Source organism: Felis catus, chromosome C1, assembly GCF_018350175.1.
Source record: "Felis catus isolate Fca126 chromosome C1, F.catus_Fca126_mat1.0, whole genome shotgun sequence".
NCBI lineage: Eukaryota > Metazoa > Chordata > Mammalia > Carnivora > Felidae > Felis > Felis catus.
Genome location: NC_058375.1, coordinates 21,885,751 through 21,905,635, shown reverse-complemented (window position 1 = coordinate 21,905,635; position 19,885 = coordinate 21,885,751). Strand labels below are relative to the sequence as shown.

The 19,885-nt window shown below is 56.1% G+C and overlaps 2 protein-coding genes across 17 annotated transcripts in view; one reads left to right on the top strand and one right to left on the bottom strand.

Moving 5' to 3' along the window:
- Positions 1-7,355: 7,355 nt before the first annotated feature.
- TMEM200B (transmembrane protein 200B) lies at positions 7,356-12,078 on the top strand. 3 transcript variants are annotated; one of them, XM_023258398.2, is made up of 2 exons: positions 7,356-9,719; positions 10,233-12,078. In XM_023258398.2, exon 2 carries the CDS (start codon positions 10,253-10,255, stop codon positions 11,174-11,176), a length of 924 nt encoding a protein of 307 aa, XP_023114166.1. In that variant the 5' UTR covers positions 7,356-9,719; positions 10,233-10,252; the 3' UTR covers positions 11,177-12,078. The 3 variants fall into 3 exon arrangements, with proteins under 3 accessions (XP_023114166.1, XP_044891361.1, XP_003989827.2); XM_045035426.1 differs by having other exon boundaries at positions 7,356-9,959; XM_003989778.6 differs by having other exon boundaries at positions 7,357-8,284.
- The window catches only part of EPB41 (erythrocyte membrane protein band 4.1), a 200,414-nt gene continuing 192,571 nt past the window's right edge, over positions 12,043-19,885 (bottom strand). For all 14 annotated transcript variants that reach the window (XM_019836513.3, XM_019836510.3, XM_023258386.2 and 11 more), the window contains 3 exons: positions 19,315-19,395; positions 15,835-15,939; positions 12,043-15,103 (listed from right to left, as the gene is read on the bottom strand). In XM_019836513.3, the coding sequence (XP_019692072.2) occupies positions 15,841-15,939; positions 19,315-19,395 (180 nt within the window). In that variant the 3' untranslated portion in view covers positions 12,043-15,103; positions 15,835-15,840. The remainder of the gene's footprint in view (positions 15,104-15,834; positions 15,940-19,314; positions 19,396-19,885) is intronic.

Sequence of the window (19,885 nt, the reverse complement as noted above, 5' to 3'; positions counted from 1 at the left end):
GGGCATGTCACTCACCCCCCGCGGGCCTTCTTCCTTCGTCTTTACAGTTTACAAAGCCCTTTATTCAAGATCTGGAAGCTGGCATTGGACTTCATGGTACCGACAGAACCGGGTCCAGCCCAGGGTTGCAGTGTGGGGGTGAGAGAAACGACCATATGGTCTGAGAGCCTGAGAGTCGCTCTCTGCAGGCCCGGGGGAAGGACTGGGAGATGGAGAGGGCCCCTGTGGGGCTGCTCTGGGCACAATCAAGGGGCGGGAGGTAGCTGGCCAGCATGCTGCCAACTCCTTGGCCCAAGCAAGGGACCTGCCCTGGAGGATTCTCACCTTGAATCCCGGGCTCCGGGGGGAGGGGGGAAGAGGAGGGGGGAGAGGGGCAGCCTCTGCCTCCCCACCCCCACGGCTGGTGGTGTGCGGCTTACTGCATCAGCAATGCGATTTGTCACCAAATGGAGGCGCCACATCCCCGTGGTATCTTAGTATCTTAGCAAGGACTGCTAGTTGTCTCCCAATACCATTTCCCAGCCTCCCTTGGGGCTGGGTGTGGCCCACAACCTCCTTCTGAGGAATGGGAAAGGAACATTCTGGATGTGCACATCCGGTGTTGTGCCTTTAAGGGGGGAGCACAGCCCCCTTTCCCAGCCCCCTTCTCCCTGGCTGGTCCCCAGACTCAGGGAGGGGGACTAGTGAGCATCTTCAACCACGGAGACCAGGTGGCTGCCGCGCCTTCCGGATGGCAGAGCGACAAGATGGAAGGAGCCTGGGTCCTTAACTCTGGGGTCTTCCTGTTGATGCTACACAGCTCATGCTCCAGCGAGAAAACGAAGGAGAAATACATTCCTATCTTGCTTACAGTCACCTGAAGTTCTTTAATTCTCCTGTGGCAACATCAGCTAGGTCCACTGTTCTGTCGCCGAGCAAACAGTCCCAGGACTCGCTACTACTGAGCTGGTGCTTCCTATACGCCAGGCGTGTTAGTCTCTACCCCGCTGTCTCTGCTGCTGTGACTGACCACTCCGATCTCTGCAGCTTACCGCACACACAGACTTTTTTTTTTATCTTTTTTAAACATTTACTTATTATTGAGAGAGAGAGAGAGAGAGAGACACAGAGCATGAGCAGGGGAGGGGCAGAGAGAGGGGGAGACACAGAATTCGAAGCAGGCTCCAGGCTCCGAGTTGTCAGCACAGAGCCGGACGCGGGGCTCGAACTCCCAAAATCGCGAGATCATGACCTGAGCCGAAGTCGGTTGCTCAACCGAGTCACCCAGGAGCCCCATGCACAGACTTCTTGTTGGCGGTAGTGACCAGCTGCTGCCCTACTGTACTCCAAGGCACGTCTCTCTCCACGTGGGGCTGTTAGCCTAACTTACAGGGGAGGGGGAAACACGGGATGTAATTTTCTCAGTTGTGAAAATATTCTGTGTTTCCTGCTGTGACCTGTCTGCTGTGAGCACTTCCAGAAGAATGAGGGGGAAGCAGATTTTCACGGGTAATGCCCAGCTTCAGTGTTTCTTGCTGGACACTCATGTCGTGGCTAAGTCTATGGGTGGCAGGCATGTGCCCCAGTCACATTTCTGGCCAGCAGCGGTACTCTAAGCTCCTGGTAGATCACCCAGTTCCCAAGGTCCTAGTCCCACCCCCTAAGTCTGGCAGGCACTTGTAGGGACCTGTCACCCTCTCCAGGGTATCTGAGAGAATCTACATTTCTGGCCCCTGTCCCTCTGGACCGCCTGACCCTGGTTTCTCCCTCCAGCTCCAGCTGTTTGGATCAGGGAGAGCCACCTGACCCCAGCTGAGCCAATCAGAATATTCAAGAAATCAAAAAAGAACACAGAGATGAAGCAAAACATCAGAGCTAAGTTAACAGCAGTATAAAAAACAATGACAACAAACGGTTCACCGGGCACTTCTGGGCCAGTTCTGGGAGCTCTTGGCAAGAACGAAACCCTCACAGCCCTGTGAGACAGGCAATTGGCATGTAGTCATATGAAGAAACTGAGGCTCAGAGAGGTGAAGTGACTACCCTGAGGTTATGTGGGCATGTGTCTTTAGAAATTAACCCCTTGAGGGGTGACTGGGTGGCTCAGTTGGTTAAGTGTCCAACTCTTGGTTTCCGCTCAGGTCATGATCTCCCAGTTCGTGAGTTCAAGCCCCCCATCTGGCTCTGCACTGATGGCGTGGAGCCTGCTTGGGATTCTCTCTTTCCCTCTTTCTCTGCCCCTCCCCTACTCGCTCTCTCTCTCAAAATAAATAAAACAAAACTTAAAAAAAAAAAGAAATTAACCCCTTGAATGAGGCATTCAGTCCTCTCCTGCCCCCTCCCCTCCCCTCCCCACTGACCTTCCTGCAAATGACTCATAATTCCTTCTCTTCACCCCTCCTGCATCTGCCCATGCGGCAACTTCTGCCTGATATTCCTCCCAAGCCCTCACTCAAATGGCCCCTCTTGCAGGAAGCTTCACTATTTCTCCTCCACGGGTGCCCTGGGCCCCCAGCACGTGGACACGTTCCAGAGACCACATGTGGTTTCCCCTCTTCCGTGGGGATCGGCCTCACTAGGGTACGACCAGCTTCAGGTGGGAATCCCGGAGTCTATGCTGGGCCTTCTCACACGCTAGCTCGCTTCACGTTCTCAAAACTTCTTGGAGTGGGGCTCTTACAGCAGCTCCCCATTCTACAGAGCATGAAAAGGAAGGCTCAGGAAGACAGAGTGATCTTCACTGGGTCGCACAGCCAATAAGTGGCCAGGCCACAAGTCAAGCGTCAGTCAGTCACGGACTCCTAAGTAGGGGCTCTTCTCGAAATCACTGCCTTCCATTCCTGCCACAGGGGCCCCAGAGGATGGGAATGGAGTAAAGCAAGGGAGCTGGGAAGGGTCAGGGGTGGGAGGGAGCTGGCTGCCTTCAGGGACAGAACCAGAGGACCTGGGAGGCAGTGGGGCTGCCATTTTTTCCCATGACCACCAGGTGCCTTCTCTCCTTCTGCGGCGTTAACCTTCCTTGGCCCCATACCTGCTCCTGTGTCGGCCTGGGGCTCCACATCACGCATCTCTTGTTGCCCTTGGAGAAACTATTCCAGATGCCACATTAAGAGTTTGTAAAGTCCGTCCCCAGGTGTGTATGGATCAGGCTACTCCCCTGCTTTAAAACCTCCCATGGCTCCCAGTGCCAGAGGGCTGAGCCCTGGATCTTGAGCCTGATGTTTGGGGGCCCCGACCCCCTTCACCCCATCCCCTGCTCCTTCTCCAGCACCTGACCCCTGCCCATGCTTCCAGGCTGTGTGCATGCTGTCCCTGCAGCCTGGAATATCCTCCCCCTCTGCAGCCCGCAGGGCTCTTCTGAAACCCAGCGGGAATGCCCCCTTCCTCCTCCATGAAGTCCTCCGTGTTGCCTGGCCCCCACATGGAGTCGACTGTTGCTTCCTCAGCTTTTGGTGGATGGTCTATTCACTCCACCCCTTGAAGCATCTGGATGGGGCCCAGGGCTGGCTCCTCTCTGGTCCCCAGAGGAGGTGGCTGTAGAGATACAATCAATAGCCTGACTTTCACATTTTATAGGAGAGGAAACTGATGGGAAAGAACCCGCTGAAGGTCAGAACTCTAGGGCCACCATATACAGTCTCCTGTGGAGTCCCGTCCTCATCACAGGCCCCTGCAGTCGTTGCTACCATTGTCCCTGTTTTGCAGAGGAAACATAAGGCCAAGCTGACTTGGCCACGGTCACAGGGCTGGTGGGAGGTAGTGTAGCATTGCATGTGTGACAAGGGGTGAGAGTGTCACCTCTCTCTCAGGCTTGTCTTGCACACTTAAGGAGGTAACAGCTATGAAGGAGCTGGTAGCCAGGGGGAGCGTGACAAGATGGTGACTTCCTACTGTCATCCCTCACCCTATGGATTCTGGCAGGAGGCTGGCTTTGCCCTGTCTCCCAGGTCTCATCTCCTTGGCCTTCCCAGTGTCGCCCAGGTTCTCTGTTCCTTCTCTTCCCTGGGCTTTGGAGAGCAATGGAGACGGGGAGCTCATTCTTCCTAAGAGCTTTGCCAGCGGCACAGAGACACCAGGGGAGAAACCCACCGCCCAGCTCAGAGCTTTGGGTGGGGAGATGGACTGAGTTTTCACAACCCAGCACGCCCTGAAGAGCCCTGGGTGGGACCCTGTAACTGTGGGGCCTGAAGCCCAGCCCTGCCATTCACTGGCTGGGTTGCCCTGGTCAAGTCACTGTGCCTCTCTGGGCATTGGTTTCTGCCCCAGTAAAATGGGGCATTGGGAGTGGGGTTCTGGATTCTATTTGCCAAACATTTCTTATTGAATCTCCCACCAGTTCTTCCTGGGAAGGTCCGGTTACAGAGGCAGAGGAGGGAGTCCTGGCATGTGCCCAAAGTCACACAGTGAAAGACCAGTAGAATCAAAACTGGGTCCCAGAGTCTGCTCTCTCCTCTGCCCGGGTTCGGGATTCTTAGCTGAGGCTGTGGTCTTGCTGGGAGCCACACAGTCACTCAGCTGTGTCCTGTAAGTGCTCCTGGGGCAGCTCAGAGACAAAGATGGATTTAGAAACCCCTGGGGCTCAGGCAGGAAATCCGGGGCGTCCTGGACCCAGCCAGCCTGGCTGTTCCTAAACTGGAGATGAGGGAGATTAATTCCCAGGCCCTGCTGTTCTGTGGCCTCGGGTGGGGCTGTGACATGCAGGTGATGACAGCTGTTCCCTCCCCACAGTGGCTTTCAGAGAGAACATGGAGTCTCAAGTAGGCAGGGACCTCAGGGTCCCTGTGTCTGGTTCAGAAGGAAAGGAGTCCTGGCACACAGGAGCCAGGGCAGATCCAGGAGGAGACTGATGTCCCAATAATAAAGCCACTGGCTGCCCACACATCTGAACGTCCATCCGGCTAAGCAGGGCCCATGGACATCCCTCTGTGGAGGGGAAGAGCACTTACCGGCCCAGCTGTGTGTCTGCCAGCAGGTCTTGGCCTCTCTGAGCCAGTTTCCTCTTCTGCGAACTGGGCATATCACTGACCTCGCTGAACTCTCAAGGAAACCGAATGGGGTTATATCTAGGAAAAGAGGGGGCGCCTGGATGGCTCAGTCGGTTAAGCGTCCGACTTCAGCTCAGGTCATGATCTCACAGTGCGTGAGTTCCAGCCCCGTATCGGGCTCTGTGCTGACAGCTCGGAGCCCGGATCCTGCTTCGGATTCTGTGTCTCCCTTTCTCTCTCTGCTCCTCCCCTGCTCAAGCTCTGCCTTTCTCTCTCAAAAATAAACATACTAGCAAATGAATAAATAAGCATTAAAAAAATAATGTCTAGGAAAAGAGGACCCCTTTTCACCACCACCCCAAATGATGCCAGGGAAGGTTCCTACAACTCCCAAACACTGTCTTCTGTGCCCCAAACCCCAGGGTCAGAGGAGGGATCAGCTGTTTGGTGGCATCCACTTTGTGCCAGATGCTGAACATGTGTGCTCCTATTTAGTCTTCAAAACAACACTAGAAAGTAGTGTCCCCCCCCCCCCCTTTTTGTGTAGATGAGGAAACTGGGACTCAGAGAGCAGAGTCCTTTCCTGCTGTCTGGGCGGTGTGGATTAGGAGGGACCCCCGGGTGGGGGAGAAACAAGCCAGTGGAGGGCCAAGACAGACCCAGGTCTCCCCTCGGAGCTCACCACCAGGGGGACATAAGACATAGGCTCAAATCCCAAACACCGATCTCAGTTCTCCTGTGCAGTGCTGCTAAGGGGAGGGTGAGGGTGTGGAAGGCAGGGGTCTGGGAGGGGCGGGGCTGACCTACTCTGGGGTCACAGAGGTGCAAAGAAGGTCTGAAGGAGAAGGAGCCAAGGGGATGATCAGAGCAGTGGGATTTCATGGCAGGAGGCAAGGCCCGGGTCACACCCCAAGGCCAGAGCACAGATGTGGGGATGGGAGAAAGTTCAGCTATGGGGGAGGGAGGGTGTGAGGGGGCAGGACCCAGTTTGTGGAGATGAGAAGGGGTTTTGAACTCCATTTAGACATCACTGGGGAGCCACTGAGGGTTTTAAGCAAGAGTGAGTGATTGGTTTAGATCCAGGGTAGAAAGATGGCTGGTGACCCTGCGCAGAACAGTGGCCCTGGGACAGGGAGAAGGCAGCTAATTGGGGATCCCAAGCGGAGGGTCCACAGGACTGGAAGGATTGGAGAGAAGGCAGAGAGGAGCGAGCCTAAGGTGACTGCTGGTGGAGATGGCCTTGGGGTGAGCAGGGGGGCCCTTTACAGAAGGGGGAACAGGAGGAGTAGGAATGGGCCATGATCACCGGGAGCAGGGACATTTCTGGGGAGGTGTCTGGTTGCCCAAGGTGAGGATGGGCTTGTGGGCTCAGGCTGGAGGAGCCCCAACATGGGAGGGGGGGCGGGGGGAGGACAGAGGGGCCTCGAGGAAGAAGAGCCAGGAGGGGCAGGCAGGAAGAGCACGTGTAACCGCCAGGGCAGGTGGAGCAGCAAGGACAAGAACGGGACACTGAGCTTTAGCCTGGAGTTGGTGTCCCCAGGAAGAGCAGCGAGGCGGGCGGGGGAATGGCGGGGACGGTGTAGGGTGGGGTGGGGACCTGAGCCGCAGGAGGGGTTGCCGGAGGGCCGGGGTGGCGGCGAGGAGCAGTAGGTGTGCGGGAATGGACTGAGTGCAGGGTCCACGGGGGTCTCGAGCAAAGGGGGTGGCCGGAGGAGGCAGGAAGGAGGCCACTGCCTCGTGGAGCGCAAACAACAGCCCGGCGCAGGGCGCAGGGAATTCTCTTCGGAGCTCTGGCCGCAGGAGCCTTCAGTCTCACGCGGCGGCGGGAAGGCGACCCCGGCTGGCTCTCCGACCCCATTTGACCCCAGCTTGGCCCTACCCGCTCCGCAGGAGGCCGGCATCCGCGTTTCCCCGAGGAGGCTTTGGTCGCTCCCAGGGATGCCTGTCCACGCTGGGACACGCTGGGAGAGAAACTCCCAGGGCGCTGATGCCACCCCCAGTCTCCTCAGTCGGGCCAGAGGGCCGGGGCCTGGGTTCGAGGCCTAGCTGTGCTGAGTGGCGCCCTGCGAGGGGGCGGGGATGGCCCAGGCCGGCGACTTCCTCGAGCTCCCCCTCCCCGCCCCGGGCGCACAGCCGGGTCTCATTACCGCCCCTCCCCCTCCCCCTCCCCCGCGCCCCGCGGGCCGGGGGGTCTCGGCGGCCGGGGGATGGGAGGGTTATAATCAATCCCAGGCCGGAAATTCCTCCCGAGGGGCCCGGCCGGGCAGCGGGGGCCAGGGGGGGCCCGGCTCGGAGCCTGGCCGGCCGCCCGCGCCTCCCCCCGCTTCTCCTCCGAGCCCGCCCCCCGCATCATGGAAACTGGGCCGCCAGCCGACCCCCTCGCTCCGCTCCGCATTCCAGCCTCGGGGGGCGGGCTGGGCGAGAGCTGCGCGGCCCCGTCGGGCCAGCGGCTGGGGGCGCTCCCAGTGCCTCCAGAGCGGGGACCAGCGCCGCCTCCCCACTCCAAATGGGGCGCGTCCTCTCAGTGTTAGGGAGGCCGGCGGGACCCGTGACACTCCGTTAGACTCCCTCAGCTCTGGGAGAGGGCTCAGCCCCACCGCCCCCACCCCTGCCCTGGGCTGCTATTCACTGAGCGCTCGCGGGGTTACCCGGGGCTGCGCCCCGTGTCGAGTGCCCGCCCCCGACGCTGGATTTTCGCCTCTCCGCATCTTGCGAGGCGGACACCTTGAAGCCCATTTTTCGGGTGAAGGCAGTGAGGTTCACGGACGGGAAGGGCTGGGGGCGCGGGCGGGGCAGGAACCGGACCGCCTCCTCCGGGGAGCTCCCCGGACGGCGCGGGGCAGCAGCGGGCTCTCTCACACGCCTCCGGGGTTCCTCTCCCCGGCGCTTAGAATGAAGGGCTGAGAGGCGCGGGATGGGGGCGTGCGGGCTTCGAGTCCTCAGTCTGCGCGCTCGCTACGGAGCCCGGCAGGGTTCTCCAGGTTTCCCCACGTGAGATGAGGGGGCCCTCCCAGGCCTCTGCGAACGACAGAAGCCGGGGACTCGGACCCCCGGGTCCTCCGAGCCACCAGGCCAGCACACAGCGCTTACCTGCGACCCTCAGACCTGAGCGGCTGCCTTCTTCCCGCGGTGGGGCCTGGCGGGGTGCTAGCCAGCCAGTCCCCCGGGCTCCTGGGGGGCGGGGCCTGGGCGGCGCTGGGCGGAGCCCGAGTAGGGGGCGGGGCCGGGGGGGGTCAAGATTCGGTGGAGACGGCGGCAGTGCCGCGCGACCCGCGGCGCGCTGACTCGGACCGGGACCCTCCTGGGCGCGGCGGCACCAGGTGAGCAGAACTAGGGTCCGGGGTTCGCCTCCCACTTTCCTCAACTTTTTGTTTCCCCTCCCTCCGGAAAGGCCCTGGGCGGCGGGAGTCCGGTCCTCCCTTTACCCCGGGCAGAGTGTGGACGCTGGCTGAGTGCAAGGGACCCGGCCCGGAGCAACTTCCCGCGGCCTGAGACCTTCCGACTGTGGCTCCAAGTTTCTGTCCCCCTGGGGTCCCCAGCGTGGACTCACGCTCTCCAGAGTCTCGGGGTCTCAAGGCATGTGGCCATCTCTCCGCAGGCCTTCGCCCTCCTCCACGCAGAGACGCGCGGGGTCTCCGGGCGACCTTTTCGGGGTTGGGCCCGGGACACCAGCTCTGGCCTGGGGCGGGGTGGTCACTTCTGAGGTTTCGGGCTGGGGAAAAGGCTCCGCACTCAGAGACGACGGGGAACGGCCCTTGCCTCCTCCCACGACGCTCCCGTGGCTGTGCACAGCATTGGCCGGGGTCGGGAGGCCCGGCGTCGGGTCCCGGTAGAGCCCCCTCCTCGTGTGACCCCGGCAGTCTCCTCCGCCTCTCTGGGCCGCAGTTTCCATCTGTGAAAATTAGGCTTTGGACGCGGCAGACTGCGGCTCAGTGCTAGGCCCCGGGCCTTAGGCACTCCTGTTGGAGGCAGGGATGGGGTGTCGTGTCTTGAGCTTCGGGGGTGCGGATGGGGAGTGAGTGGGGTAGCAAGGCCTCCTTCCTGGGGCTTCGGCTGCAGGGTCCAGCACTGAAGCTGTTTAGAAACCATACTGGGGGAGTGAAGACGCACCACCGGACAGCGAGGTCCTAACTCTCCCCCTGTGGGCCAGGGCTCCTGGGCGGGGGCCCGGTTTCCGCCCACACCCTCCCTCCCATGGGGGCCACACCACACACAACCCAGCTACTCCTTACCCGGCCCCGGCTCCAGTCCTCAGGCCACAGGCCGGGAAGGGCTTAAGCCGGGCGGCCCAGGCTGGGGCGGCCTGAGGTGCTGGGGCGGTGCTGCTCCGTCCGGGACGCGGGCCACAGAGGCCTCGGGTGGAGGAGGCCGGAAAGGAGGACAGGCGGCGGGAAAGGGGGATGATTCATCCCGAGGAGCTCGAATTGGAAACGCTGCAACCTGGGAACAGCCTTGCCCAGGCCGGCGGGAGAGCCGGAGGGGAGCTCTACCGGCAGGGCCCCGCGCCCAGCACCTGCAGCCCCCTGCGCCCTGCCGTGGCCACTGCCCGGCCGCTGGGGGAGGAGAGGCCTCGTCTACGCGGAGTTTAAAGCAATCCCGGGCAAAGTCTGCCGCTGGTCTTGATCGGAACGGTCTTCCTGGAGTCTAGCTCAAGTCTCTCCTGCTGCAGCTTCAGTGCAGACTGAGGAGGTCTGAAAGGAGGGGGCGGGCAGGAAGAGGCTGAAGTCAGTGACACCCCCTCCTTCCTACGCTGCGGTATGTAAAGCGCAGTAGGGGGGAGGTGGGGCCCGCGAGCGACCCCAGCGGACCCGGGCGGACTGAGCGCCCCCTCCCTCCTTTACGGTGCACCCACGTGCGGGGGTGAGGTCGATCCCGGGCGGGACTTACCCTGGAGACGCCACTGCCGGGGGGCCCGCACACCTCCTGAGGCCCGGGGCCGGCGGGCTGGCGAAGAGGGCTCTGGAGGCCGGAGCCCCGCAGCCGAGGATGCGCCAGGTAGCAGCCCGCGCCCCCCCTCCCTCCTCTCCGCCCGCGGGCCCGGCCAACTCCGGCTTCTGCCGCGCGTCCCTGGCTCCGAGCTCCGCTGCGGAAAACCCGAGCGGGGGCGGCTCCCCGCCTCGCGGCCCGGGAAAATCCGGGGGTGGCCGCCAGGGATCTCCAAGCGGCCTGGGCGAGGCAGCCTGAGCTTGCCTCCCGGATTTGGGCCCCCCACCTGACGCTCCGACCCTAGGCCCGTCGGTTCAGTCCCTGCCTCCCATCTCTCTGCAGAGCGCCTAGACGACGGCGAGATGACGGCTGGGAGCCCTGGAGACTGCGGGGAGGTGCGCAGGAGCCCCGAGGGCCGCGTCTCTCGCCTGGGCCGCCGCCTGGGCCGCCGCCGGCGCCCGCGCTCCCCGCCCGAACCTCTGCGGGTGCGGGCACGGCTGCGGCTGCGCTCGCCGTCGGGGGCGTTCGCGGCGCTGGGGGCGCTCGTGGTACTGGTGGGCATGGGCATCGCCGTGGCCGGCTACTGGCCGCACCGCGCCGGCGCCCCAGGGCCGCGCGCCGCCAATGCCAGCGCGCCCCTCCTGAGCGAGCTGCGACGCGAGGGTCGCGGCGCCGGCCGGGCCCACGGCCCGCACGAGCGGCTGCGGCTCCTCGGGCCGGTGGTCATGGGCGTCGGCCTGTTCGTGTTCATCTGCGCCAACACGCTACTCTACGAGAACCGCGACTTGGAGACGCGACGGCTTCGCCAGGGGGTGCTGCGGGCTCAGGCGCTCCGCCCTCCTGACGGCGCCGGCTGGGACTGCGCCCTCCTCCCCAGCCCCGGACCCAGGACTCCCCGAGCCATAGGCCGCGCAGAGCCAGAAAGTTGGGACCTGTCCCCGCGTCGGGGCACCTCACCCGTCCCGTCAGTGCGGAGTCTGCGTTCAGAGCCTGCTAATCCTCGCTTGGGGTTACCTGCCCTGCTCAACAGTTACCCTCTGAAGGGCCCAGGGCTGCCCCCACCCTGGGGTCCACGGACCCAGACTGGTCATGTGATTATCACCGTGCAGCCCTCTGGTTCCTGCATCGAACATTCCAAGTCTCTGGATCTGGGCCTTGGGGAGCTCCTACTTGGGGCCCCGGCAGCTCGAGACTGCGCTCACCGGAGCTGGCCACGGCTGGACCGCCTCAGTCTGGGGGGTTATGCCAAGTTGGGAGGAGGAGGGGACTTGGGAGCCCGGGTTTGAGGAGCAGGGGACAGCCTTCTAGGCGGCTGCAGCATGGACATTGGTAACAGGACCAGAAGTCCCAATATCTAGTAGAAGCATCAGTCACATCCCAGACTGGAGGTGGATGCTCTGGCCCCATCAGCTGCTAAGGCATCCTGACTTGCACGTCGGCAGACAAATGCCAACTGCACAGGGTTCAATAAGCTGGAGACAATGAGCTTTAATGTGGAGTCTGGAGACCAGCATGACTCGGCCTTGGGATCTCTTTTAAGCCTCCAAAAGTGGCCTTACTTAGCCTCGGACAGGTACCTGAGGGGGCTGGAGGTCCAGGTCAGGGTGACTGGGAGAAACCTGGTGTCTTGGCAAACCCCAAGTGGTGAGCAAGGACCCCTAAGACTCAGAAGGTAGGTTGGGATGTTACAGGCTGGGATGGGCTCCCTCCAAGGTGGTGCCAGTTGCGGGGTCGGGGAAGATGGGCAATGGGGTAGAGCAGAGACCCTCCACTGCCATCTGGGATGGGGCCTGAGGCTTTATCTCCCACCACCTCAGCCCCTGTCTCCCCTCAGCCATGCGGGGTACACCCCACTAGGGCTACACTACTGCCAAAGTCTTCCTACCGAGGGTCTGGCCCCTCCCTAAACAGGTCTGAGAAGCCCCCTTCTCTCCTCTGTCATGGCCTGTGCTGCAAAATCTCCCTCCAGCAGGCAAAAAGCATTTGTCAGATCTCCTTTTATACAACGTTGAAGCCACATTTTGGCCAATGTGGGTAGCTTACTTTAGAAAGTGGCTTGAATTTGGGTCTCCCTTACCCATGTTTAATTTTTACCAGATTGCTGGTAGGAAAACAGAACTTTAAAAGTTGATCAATTCTCACAGATTCAGTCTTTTTTTTTTTTTTGTAAGTTTATTGAAAAATGCAATACAAGAAGCAAGACCAAACACGAATCTAAGCACTACACCACTTCTCTTACTACAAAAGGCCAAAACAGCAGACCTAATTATTGCCTTTTTACTCTAGAGATTTTGCCAATTTGATTCTGCTGCCATAGTTCCTATTTGTCAAGAAATGTAAACAACTACTTGATATGATTCATAATTTTAAAAAAATTTACAAAGCTCCTTCATTTTTGTCACCAAAATAATACATTTGAGAGAGATCTGTAAAAACAGCCAGCCGGGGGCTGAGATCCTGGGCGGGTATTTCCACGAGCAGTGGGCATTCTGTGGTGTTGGTCAGGCCATAGCTCTGGCTCCACTTCCCAGGGCAGACGGTTGTCCCCTCCCCCCCCTCCACCGCCCTGCAGAACATGCGATGGGGAGGCCTGGGCCGGAGGGCAAAGAGGCCCTGGAAGGTCCCTGTGGCCAGGTTCTTCGGGCCCTCGGCTTGGAAATTTAGGTCCTGCTTGGTGGGTGGGTGGGTGGTGGGTGGGTGACAGAGACCTCATGTGGCTTGGAGGAAGTCTTTACTTCTCAAGTGAAATAAAAATAAAACTGCAGCGAGAATTGTTACTGTGGTGTGTCTGAGTCACTTTAGGGAAATTGCTGCCAAGTCTCTGACCCTGGAAATGAAACTCTCCCCTCCCCTCTTCACCATTTCCACCTGGACAGAATCTGTTTTTCTTCACACACACACACACACAAATGCACACACAACTGCAGGAAGAAATAAAATCCAAACAACTGTCGAACCCTCAGATCTGTTACCAGAGAGGCAGGATAGGGAGAGAGGCTTGGAAGGACACCTTCTGCCTAGCTTGTCCAAATCGTGGCTTCTCAGTGCTGGAAGGGCATTCGCGATCTTCTGGTCCAATTTATAGTTAAGGAAGCGGGAGGAGAAGCACTGTGAGCGGGTGACAGAGCCGAGGGGAAGCGTGGGCCCCTGTCATAGGTCCTGTGCGGTGAAAGCTGCCGCATCAGTGCAGGCAGTGGAGAACCCGGCATGCCAGGCCGCTGATGCTCACCCTGTGCCCTCTTCCTTACCCCGACCCTCTTCATTCCACAGCTGGCAGCCTGGGAAGCTGGCAGCTCTTTCAACAGGACAGCTGGCCACGGGCAAGGGAGCTCACGTTACACGCCTTCTGATGTGAGCTGGATTCCTAACCTCACCACCACTCCTGGCGACGCAGCCTGGGCACGGGTACCACCAAGAGAGCCCCATCGTTTCAGACCCTGTGCCCACGGGCTGGAAGTCTGCTCCTGAGACAGGACAGTCCTGTCTCCGCAGGCCTGTCATATACCCTACCTGAGCTCTTCATCCCTCTCCAGAGAGAGCTGCCTCTCGGCTAGTAATATTCTCACATAAGTACTAAAGGAAAATGCACACGTCTGCAATCAGTTCAAACCAGCTGCGTTTGCCTAAAACAAGACTCAGCCAGAAGAGGATTTGGACACAGGTGGCTGCCTCCCACAGTGGGGAGCAGGGGTTTTCGACGTCTCTCACTGCTCCGGAGCCCCCCGAGACTGCTGACTGTGATCTGCTGTCTATCTCATGAGGTTCACTTCTGTCCCAGAATAAGATGCCAAGAACTTCCGGGCAGATGTGTTTGTGGGAGCAAGCTGGAAGATTCGAGAAGTGCTATTAAATAAAAATGCCCCCAGACGTACCAGGAATGGTGGAATTGGGCACATCAGTCAGTCCCATCTTCAAAACCAAACGAACAGCAACAACAAGAAAAAAGTAAAAGTAAAATAAACCCACAACCCACCACAAAAATCAAGCCTATAAAACCTGACAGGCCTCAGATGGCGAGTGGGAACGAGCAGGGCTGGTGTTTGTTCCCCTTGTCGTGCAGGGTTTTGTGGGAAGGATGGCCCCTGAAAGTCAATTCCCTTGCTCCAGAAGGGTGTCTGCAGGCAGGTACCAGTCAGGAGAAGAAAGGACAAGGGACAAGACCTCCTCTCTGAGTCGCATTCCCTGTCATCCCAGGATTACAGAAAGAGGCCCAGCGTTGGTCACCTGGAAATACTTCTTAGCAAGATCTGACTGAGGTAAACCCCACCATTCCCCTGTGTGAAGTGCACATTCCCAGAACTAGAAAACCTTTTTTAAAACCTCATTAACTTTCTCCTTGCCTAAATCGCCACTAAAAATGTGCCATTGGAGCTTCTGGCCAAAAGTGCCTATTTTTCTGTGAGTTTTGGTCTCCTGAGATGGGAAGTGGGGGGAGCACTTAGCAGAGCCACTGCTTCTGATGAGGTAAAAGGGGAGGGAGGGCAGGAAGGTGAAGGCCACGGATATGTTCAAACATTCACAGTATCAGATAGATATGAAACCACTTCTTATGTCTTTGATCTAAAGAAGCTCCCAAAAGAAAGAATAGGAGGAAAGAAGGAAAAACAATACTACATTCTTAGCAGAGATCTCTGCCTCACTGAAACCACCCTCAACAAAGGGACAGGGACGTTTTCCTGGGGCCTGTGGATCAGGACAGCTGCCCTGCCTCACATGGTAAAGTCACATCATTGGCTCTGAGAAAGGGCTGGTGAATGAAGTTTCTGCTGACATCCAAAGGGTATAAAACTAGGGGACGAGCAGGAAAGCCCCATTAAGCTGGCTTTGGCCCCCAACACAGCTGACAGAATCTCTGGAGGATTTCCCCAAGAATTCTGTGGACCTGTCAGGATCTGGGTTGGAAATAAATGGAGAGAGGCTAGGTTAAAGGGGTTACAAACCACCCCATAAAAAAACCAAAAAGCTCTTTAAAAACAGTCCATAGAGTGAAAAGTTGAACAATTTCTGGTATCACAATGTAGAAAAAGTATTAAAAGAACCAGTGATGTCTAGAAGACTCTCTTGGTATAAATTCCAAATAGAAAGTGAAATTTTCTGGCGGTTTAGAGTAGTTTTCAAAGTCTGGTGTCTGACTATTGCAGGAAAGCTTCTTTATCATTTTGCTGGTTTTCTCTTGGATGGGAGACAGGCGGGGAGTTGGGGTAGGATAGTTCCTAGAGGAGAGAAAGCACACTCTTTAAATCCAGCAAAGGAAAACAGCCACCCAGCCCCACTGCCAGTTCTGGGGCCCCAAGTCACAAGCAGGGCCTGAGCAGTTTTACAGAGCCCAGTCCTACCTGTGATCGATGGCTTCTTCGAGTTGTTTGTAAACTACTTCTAGGCGTAAATTTATCTGGATCCCTGGGCTCTCTGAAAGCTGCTATGCTGCTTTCAACTTTCTAGTCTGGCCTGGCCCCCTCGTCCCCTAGCCCCCAAGCCCACATTTCCGGACAGGCAGGTCCTGCTTTTCTTGGTTTTGTTCTCCTCTGGCTCTCTGAGGTTTAGACTCAGAGATCCCTGTGACGGCAGAGAGCAGATCGCAGACAGAAGAGAGAGGGAAGGCTAAGTGAAGAAGCAGGAGGAAACGGGAAGATTCAGGGAGTGAGTGGGGGGTTCCATCCAGGCCTAGGGTGTGTCCTCCAGCCTATCGCTGCTGGCCTGATAAAGGCAGGAGGACCCAAGGAGGCTAGCTGCTCTCACTGGAGCCAAATCCTTAGTAACTTCTCTGTCTCCCTCATCAGCCTCTCCTTTGCCTTTGCTTTATTAAGTCCCAGTGTGGACACCTCTGGGGGATGTTCCTGCTCAGTGTTCTCTGAGGGGGGGGGGGGGACAGTGGACCCCCTCCATGTTCTCTGAGGGGGGGGGGACAGTGGACCCCCTCCACCCCACCAAGAACAGCCCATACCTGAGCTCATTCCTCAGAGATTTCGGTCTCCTGATGGACGACCACCTTGGTCACTGACATGTCTGGGTGCTGCTCCTTTGCCTCCTTGATGGCCTGTACGAGGACCTGAGAAAGACAGAAACAATGTTCGTCAGGCAGAAAGCAGGCTGGCTGGTGAAGGAAGGCAGGGGTCTCAGGACATGGTTTCTCTGGCAAATTCAATCTTTCCGTCTGTAGTACCGGGGCAGCATTTAGGCTAAGCCAAGCTGATAATAGCCTTACCTCCCCTATCCTGCATAGGGAGGCTCCTGGAGTGAAAACACAGAGACAGGGAAGGCTAGAGCTGTCGTCAAGGAATCATAAAGGGACTTTAGGGGTGACAGCTGTACCTGCTGGGTGGGTCTGGGAGGATTCACTCAAGAAGTGAGTGGAAAATCTGTATTCACTATAGGGTAGCCGGGAAGTTCAGAACAGAAGAGGAAAATATAGAAGCACGCTACAAAAAGGAAGAGGTATCTTCGGCTAACGGAGAGGAAAGAAAGTAAGGAAGAGTGGGAGGGCCTATTAGATGCCATGCATTGGCCTAAGCACCTTATTATTATTATGTACTTAATCTTCAGGATGGCTCAATGAAATTAGGGTAGCATCATTGTTTCCACTTCATTTTAAACTTTTTACTTTGTAATGTTTATTTTGAGAGAGAGGGAGGGAGACAGAGACAAAGCATGAATTGGGGGAGGGGCAGAGAGAGAGGGAGACACAGAATCCGAAGCAGGCTCCAGACTCTGAGCTGTCAGCACAGAGTCCGACGGGCTTGAACCCACGAACCGTGAGATCATGACCTGAGCTGAAGTTGAACACTTAACTAACTGAGCCACCCAGGCACCCCATGTTTCCACTTTGTTTTGAAGTAAGCTCTGTGCCCAACGTGGGGCTCAAACTCACAACCCCAAGATCAAGAGTTGCCTGCTCTTCCAGCTGAGTCAGCCAGGCGCCCCTCATTGTTTCTATTTTACAGACAAAGAAACCGAGGTTCAGTGGTTAAATAAAGTGGTTAATGTTTCCCAGCTAGTAAGTAATGCAGCAGGGATTTTAACTTAAATCTATAAGGCTTTCTCCTTCACTACACTGTCATTTAGTTTCAGGGAGACCCTGTGTTAGCATCTGAAGGAATTCTGATCATTTTAGAAAAACTAAATGAAAACAGAGGGAAAGTCAGGGAAGTTATACCACTACTCTTCCTGGGTAGCAAGTCTCTGAGCCTCAAGCTCACAGCACCCAAGGTGCTTTGGGGAACGGTGATCTGGGGATTCTCAAGAGACAGGCCCTCCCTATTAAAAAGGACACTAGGGGAGCCTGGATGGCTCAGTCGGTTAAGCATCTGAATCTTGGTTTCAGCTCAGGTCATGATCTCACGGTTTGTGAGTTTGAGCGCTACATCAGACTCTGCTGACAGCATGGAGCCTGCTTGGGATTCTCTCTCTCCTTCTGCCCCTACACTGCTTTCTCTCTCTCTTTCTCTCAAAATAAATAAATAAATCAACTTAAAAAAATTTTTTTAAAAAGGGGTGCCTGGGTGGCTCAGTTGGTTAAGCGTCCAACTTTGGCTCAGGTCATGATCTCACGGTTGGTGGGTTTGAGGCCTATGCTGGGCTCTGTGCTGACAGCTCAGAATCTGGAGCCTGCTTCAGATTCTCTGTCTCCTCTTGCCCCTCTCCTGCTCGCACTCTATCGTTCTCTCTCAAAAATAAATAAACGTTAAAAATTTAAAAAAAAAAAAAAAAAAAAAAAGGATTCTAGCTAGATCTGAACACTTGACTATTGAACCTGGCTCTTAAGAACTATCTCTAGGAGGGATGAGGGAAGAGGGGAAGTTCCTCTTTTGGTCTCCTGACTCCATGAAACTGGCACCTCTATAGGCCCCTGCTCATTTTCCCTGATCTTTTTTTTCCCAACCCACCTGCTCATGTGTCAAGGCCCAGCCCAAACCATCTCTTCGGTTACTCTGGCTGACACCTCTCTCTCCAGGAAAGCCTGCAACACACTACTTCTTGCTTTAATTGCCTCCCCACCCATCCAGCATACACCATATCTCATCCCTTCCGTGCATCCCTCATACCTAGCAGAACTGAGGGACAAAGGAGCATCTCTCTGAGCTCTCAAGTATGTTTCTAACAATCCTGAAAGAAATCTAGGATCATCTTTCTTTTACAGATGGCAAAATTACAGCTCAGAGAAGTAAAAAAACTTGCTCAAGGACACACAACTAGTAAGCTGCAGAATCAAGAGTCAACTCAGTGCTGTCTCACTCCAAACCCGAAACACCTTCCCATCCTCCTGCTCTTGCTGTCTAACACAGACTGAACACATAGCAGGGGCTCAAATCAACCGGACCAAGTAGGTGGGTGCAGGCAGGTAACAGTGGGGTCCACCAAGCAGAGGCGAACAGGCTGCAGGGCCTCCCACTTGGACTCGGCAGCCATTCTCAGCTGGGAGTCTCAGCCCTGCTACCAAGGGAGCTGCCCGTGGTGCAGCTCAGGTTTTCTTTTTCTTTTTCTTTCTTTTTTTTTAAGGCACTCAAGATATCAGCATAAAGGCCACAGAATGATTGCTCCAGCACTGCTGTCAATGATTCCAGAAGCATTTGCATGCAGTCCCTTCCACCCCCTCTTCTCTGCAGCTTTACTGTTCTCACCTCACTCAGCAGAGAGCTAGGAGCATCAATCCTGACCTTATTATTTGTTAATTGCTTGCAGCACAATTAGCATCTAATTAATATAGAAACATAGATTTTTAGCACTCAGAAGAGCCCAGAAATGATCTAGATCAACCTATTCTCTTTTAGGAGACAAAAAAGAATCAGAGGTAGTATGGTTTGCCCAAGGTCAAACAGTAAGTCAGTGACAGATCTAGGACAGAATCGAAGTCAAGGCTCCTGATTCTCAGTCTACCTCCTCCTGCTTCCCCTCATCTCCTCTGCCACTAAGCCCTCTGAGGGCAAGGATCACACTTTCCTTTTGTCTTACTATCTTGTTCTGTCTCCAGTACACGTTTAGGGACACGCTGTCCCCTGAACAGCAACAGCTCTGTTCACCCGGAGCCCACCATGTACCTCATGGGGGACATCCCCCATCTCACCTGATTCTCACAACCACTTCGAGAGGAAGATGCCATAATGCCCATCCTAAAGATGGGGAAATGGAGGCCTAGGAAGCTAAGAGCTACAATATGGAGAGATCCAGGATTTGAACACAAGCTTTTTGAGTCTAAAAAGCTTTCTATTCCTTCTATTCCACTTCATGCTCCCCCCACCTGCAGCCCCCATCCCACAGGCCTCCGCGGTCTGATTCCCTTTGCCCTTCCCATTTAAGCACTAGAGTGGTCCAGGGGGTTCCTCAGGATGAAGCTGGCAGAGGCGTCTTTTGAAAGCCAACTCCTATATCCATCAATCTTCCCTCCCAGAGACCTCCTCCATGCCCATAATCTCTTCCGTGTTCCCACCTGATCATGGTCAATATCGGCATCTCCTGTGATCACAATTCTCTTCTCAATCCGCGTCTCTGAAATCCCACCTTTTACAGTCTGAAACCAAAGGGAGGTGGGCATATGAGAAAGAAAGGAAAGGAGAAAAGGGAAAAAAACCCCAGCAATAGTAAAAGATTAATCTGAAAGCTCTACTTCAAATTTTAATCTGCTGCTGGGTACTGTCTAGAATAGCTTGCTTACCCACTTGCCCAAACCCTTGGCTGCACCTACTAAAATGAGCACATCTCTATTCCCTTGGATTGCTAAGATCTTTAATAAGCAAAACAGAAAATCACAATTTGCTATTTACTTTTCCCTTTTTCTTCCTTCTAAATACCATAGATATTCAGTGAGTAAATAAAAACAGATAGGTTTTTCTTTTTGCTCTTTTCTGTATATTTTGACTATTTTCAAGGGGAAAAATCAGAAGACTGTGAACAAAAATGTCATGGAGCTTGAAATTAGGCTCTTTATTCTCAAGCATTTTCGTATTATTAATATCAAAAGATCCTCAAATAACCCCCTCAGAGTGGGCAGGTTTCCTTAA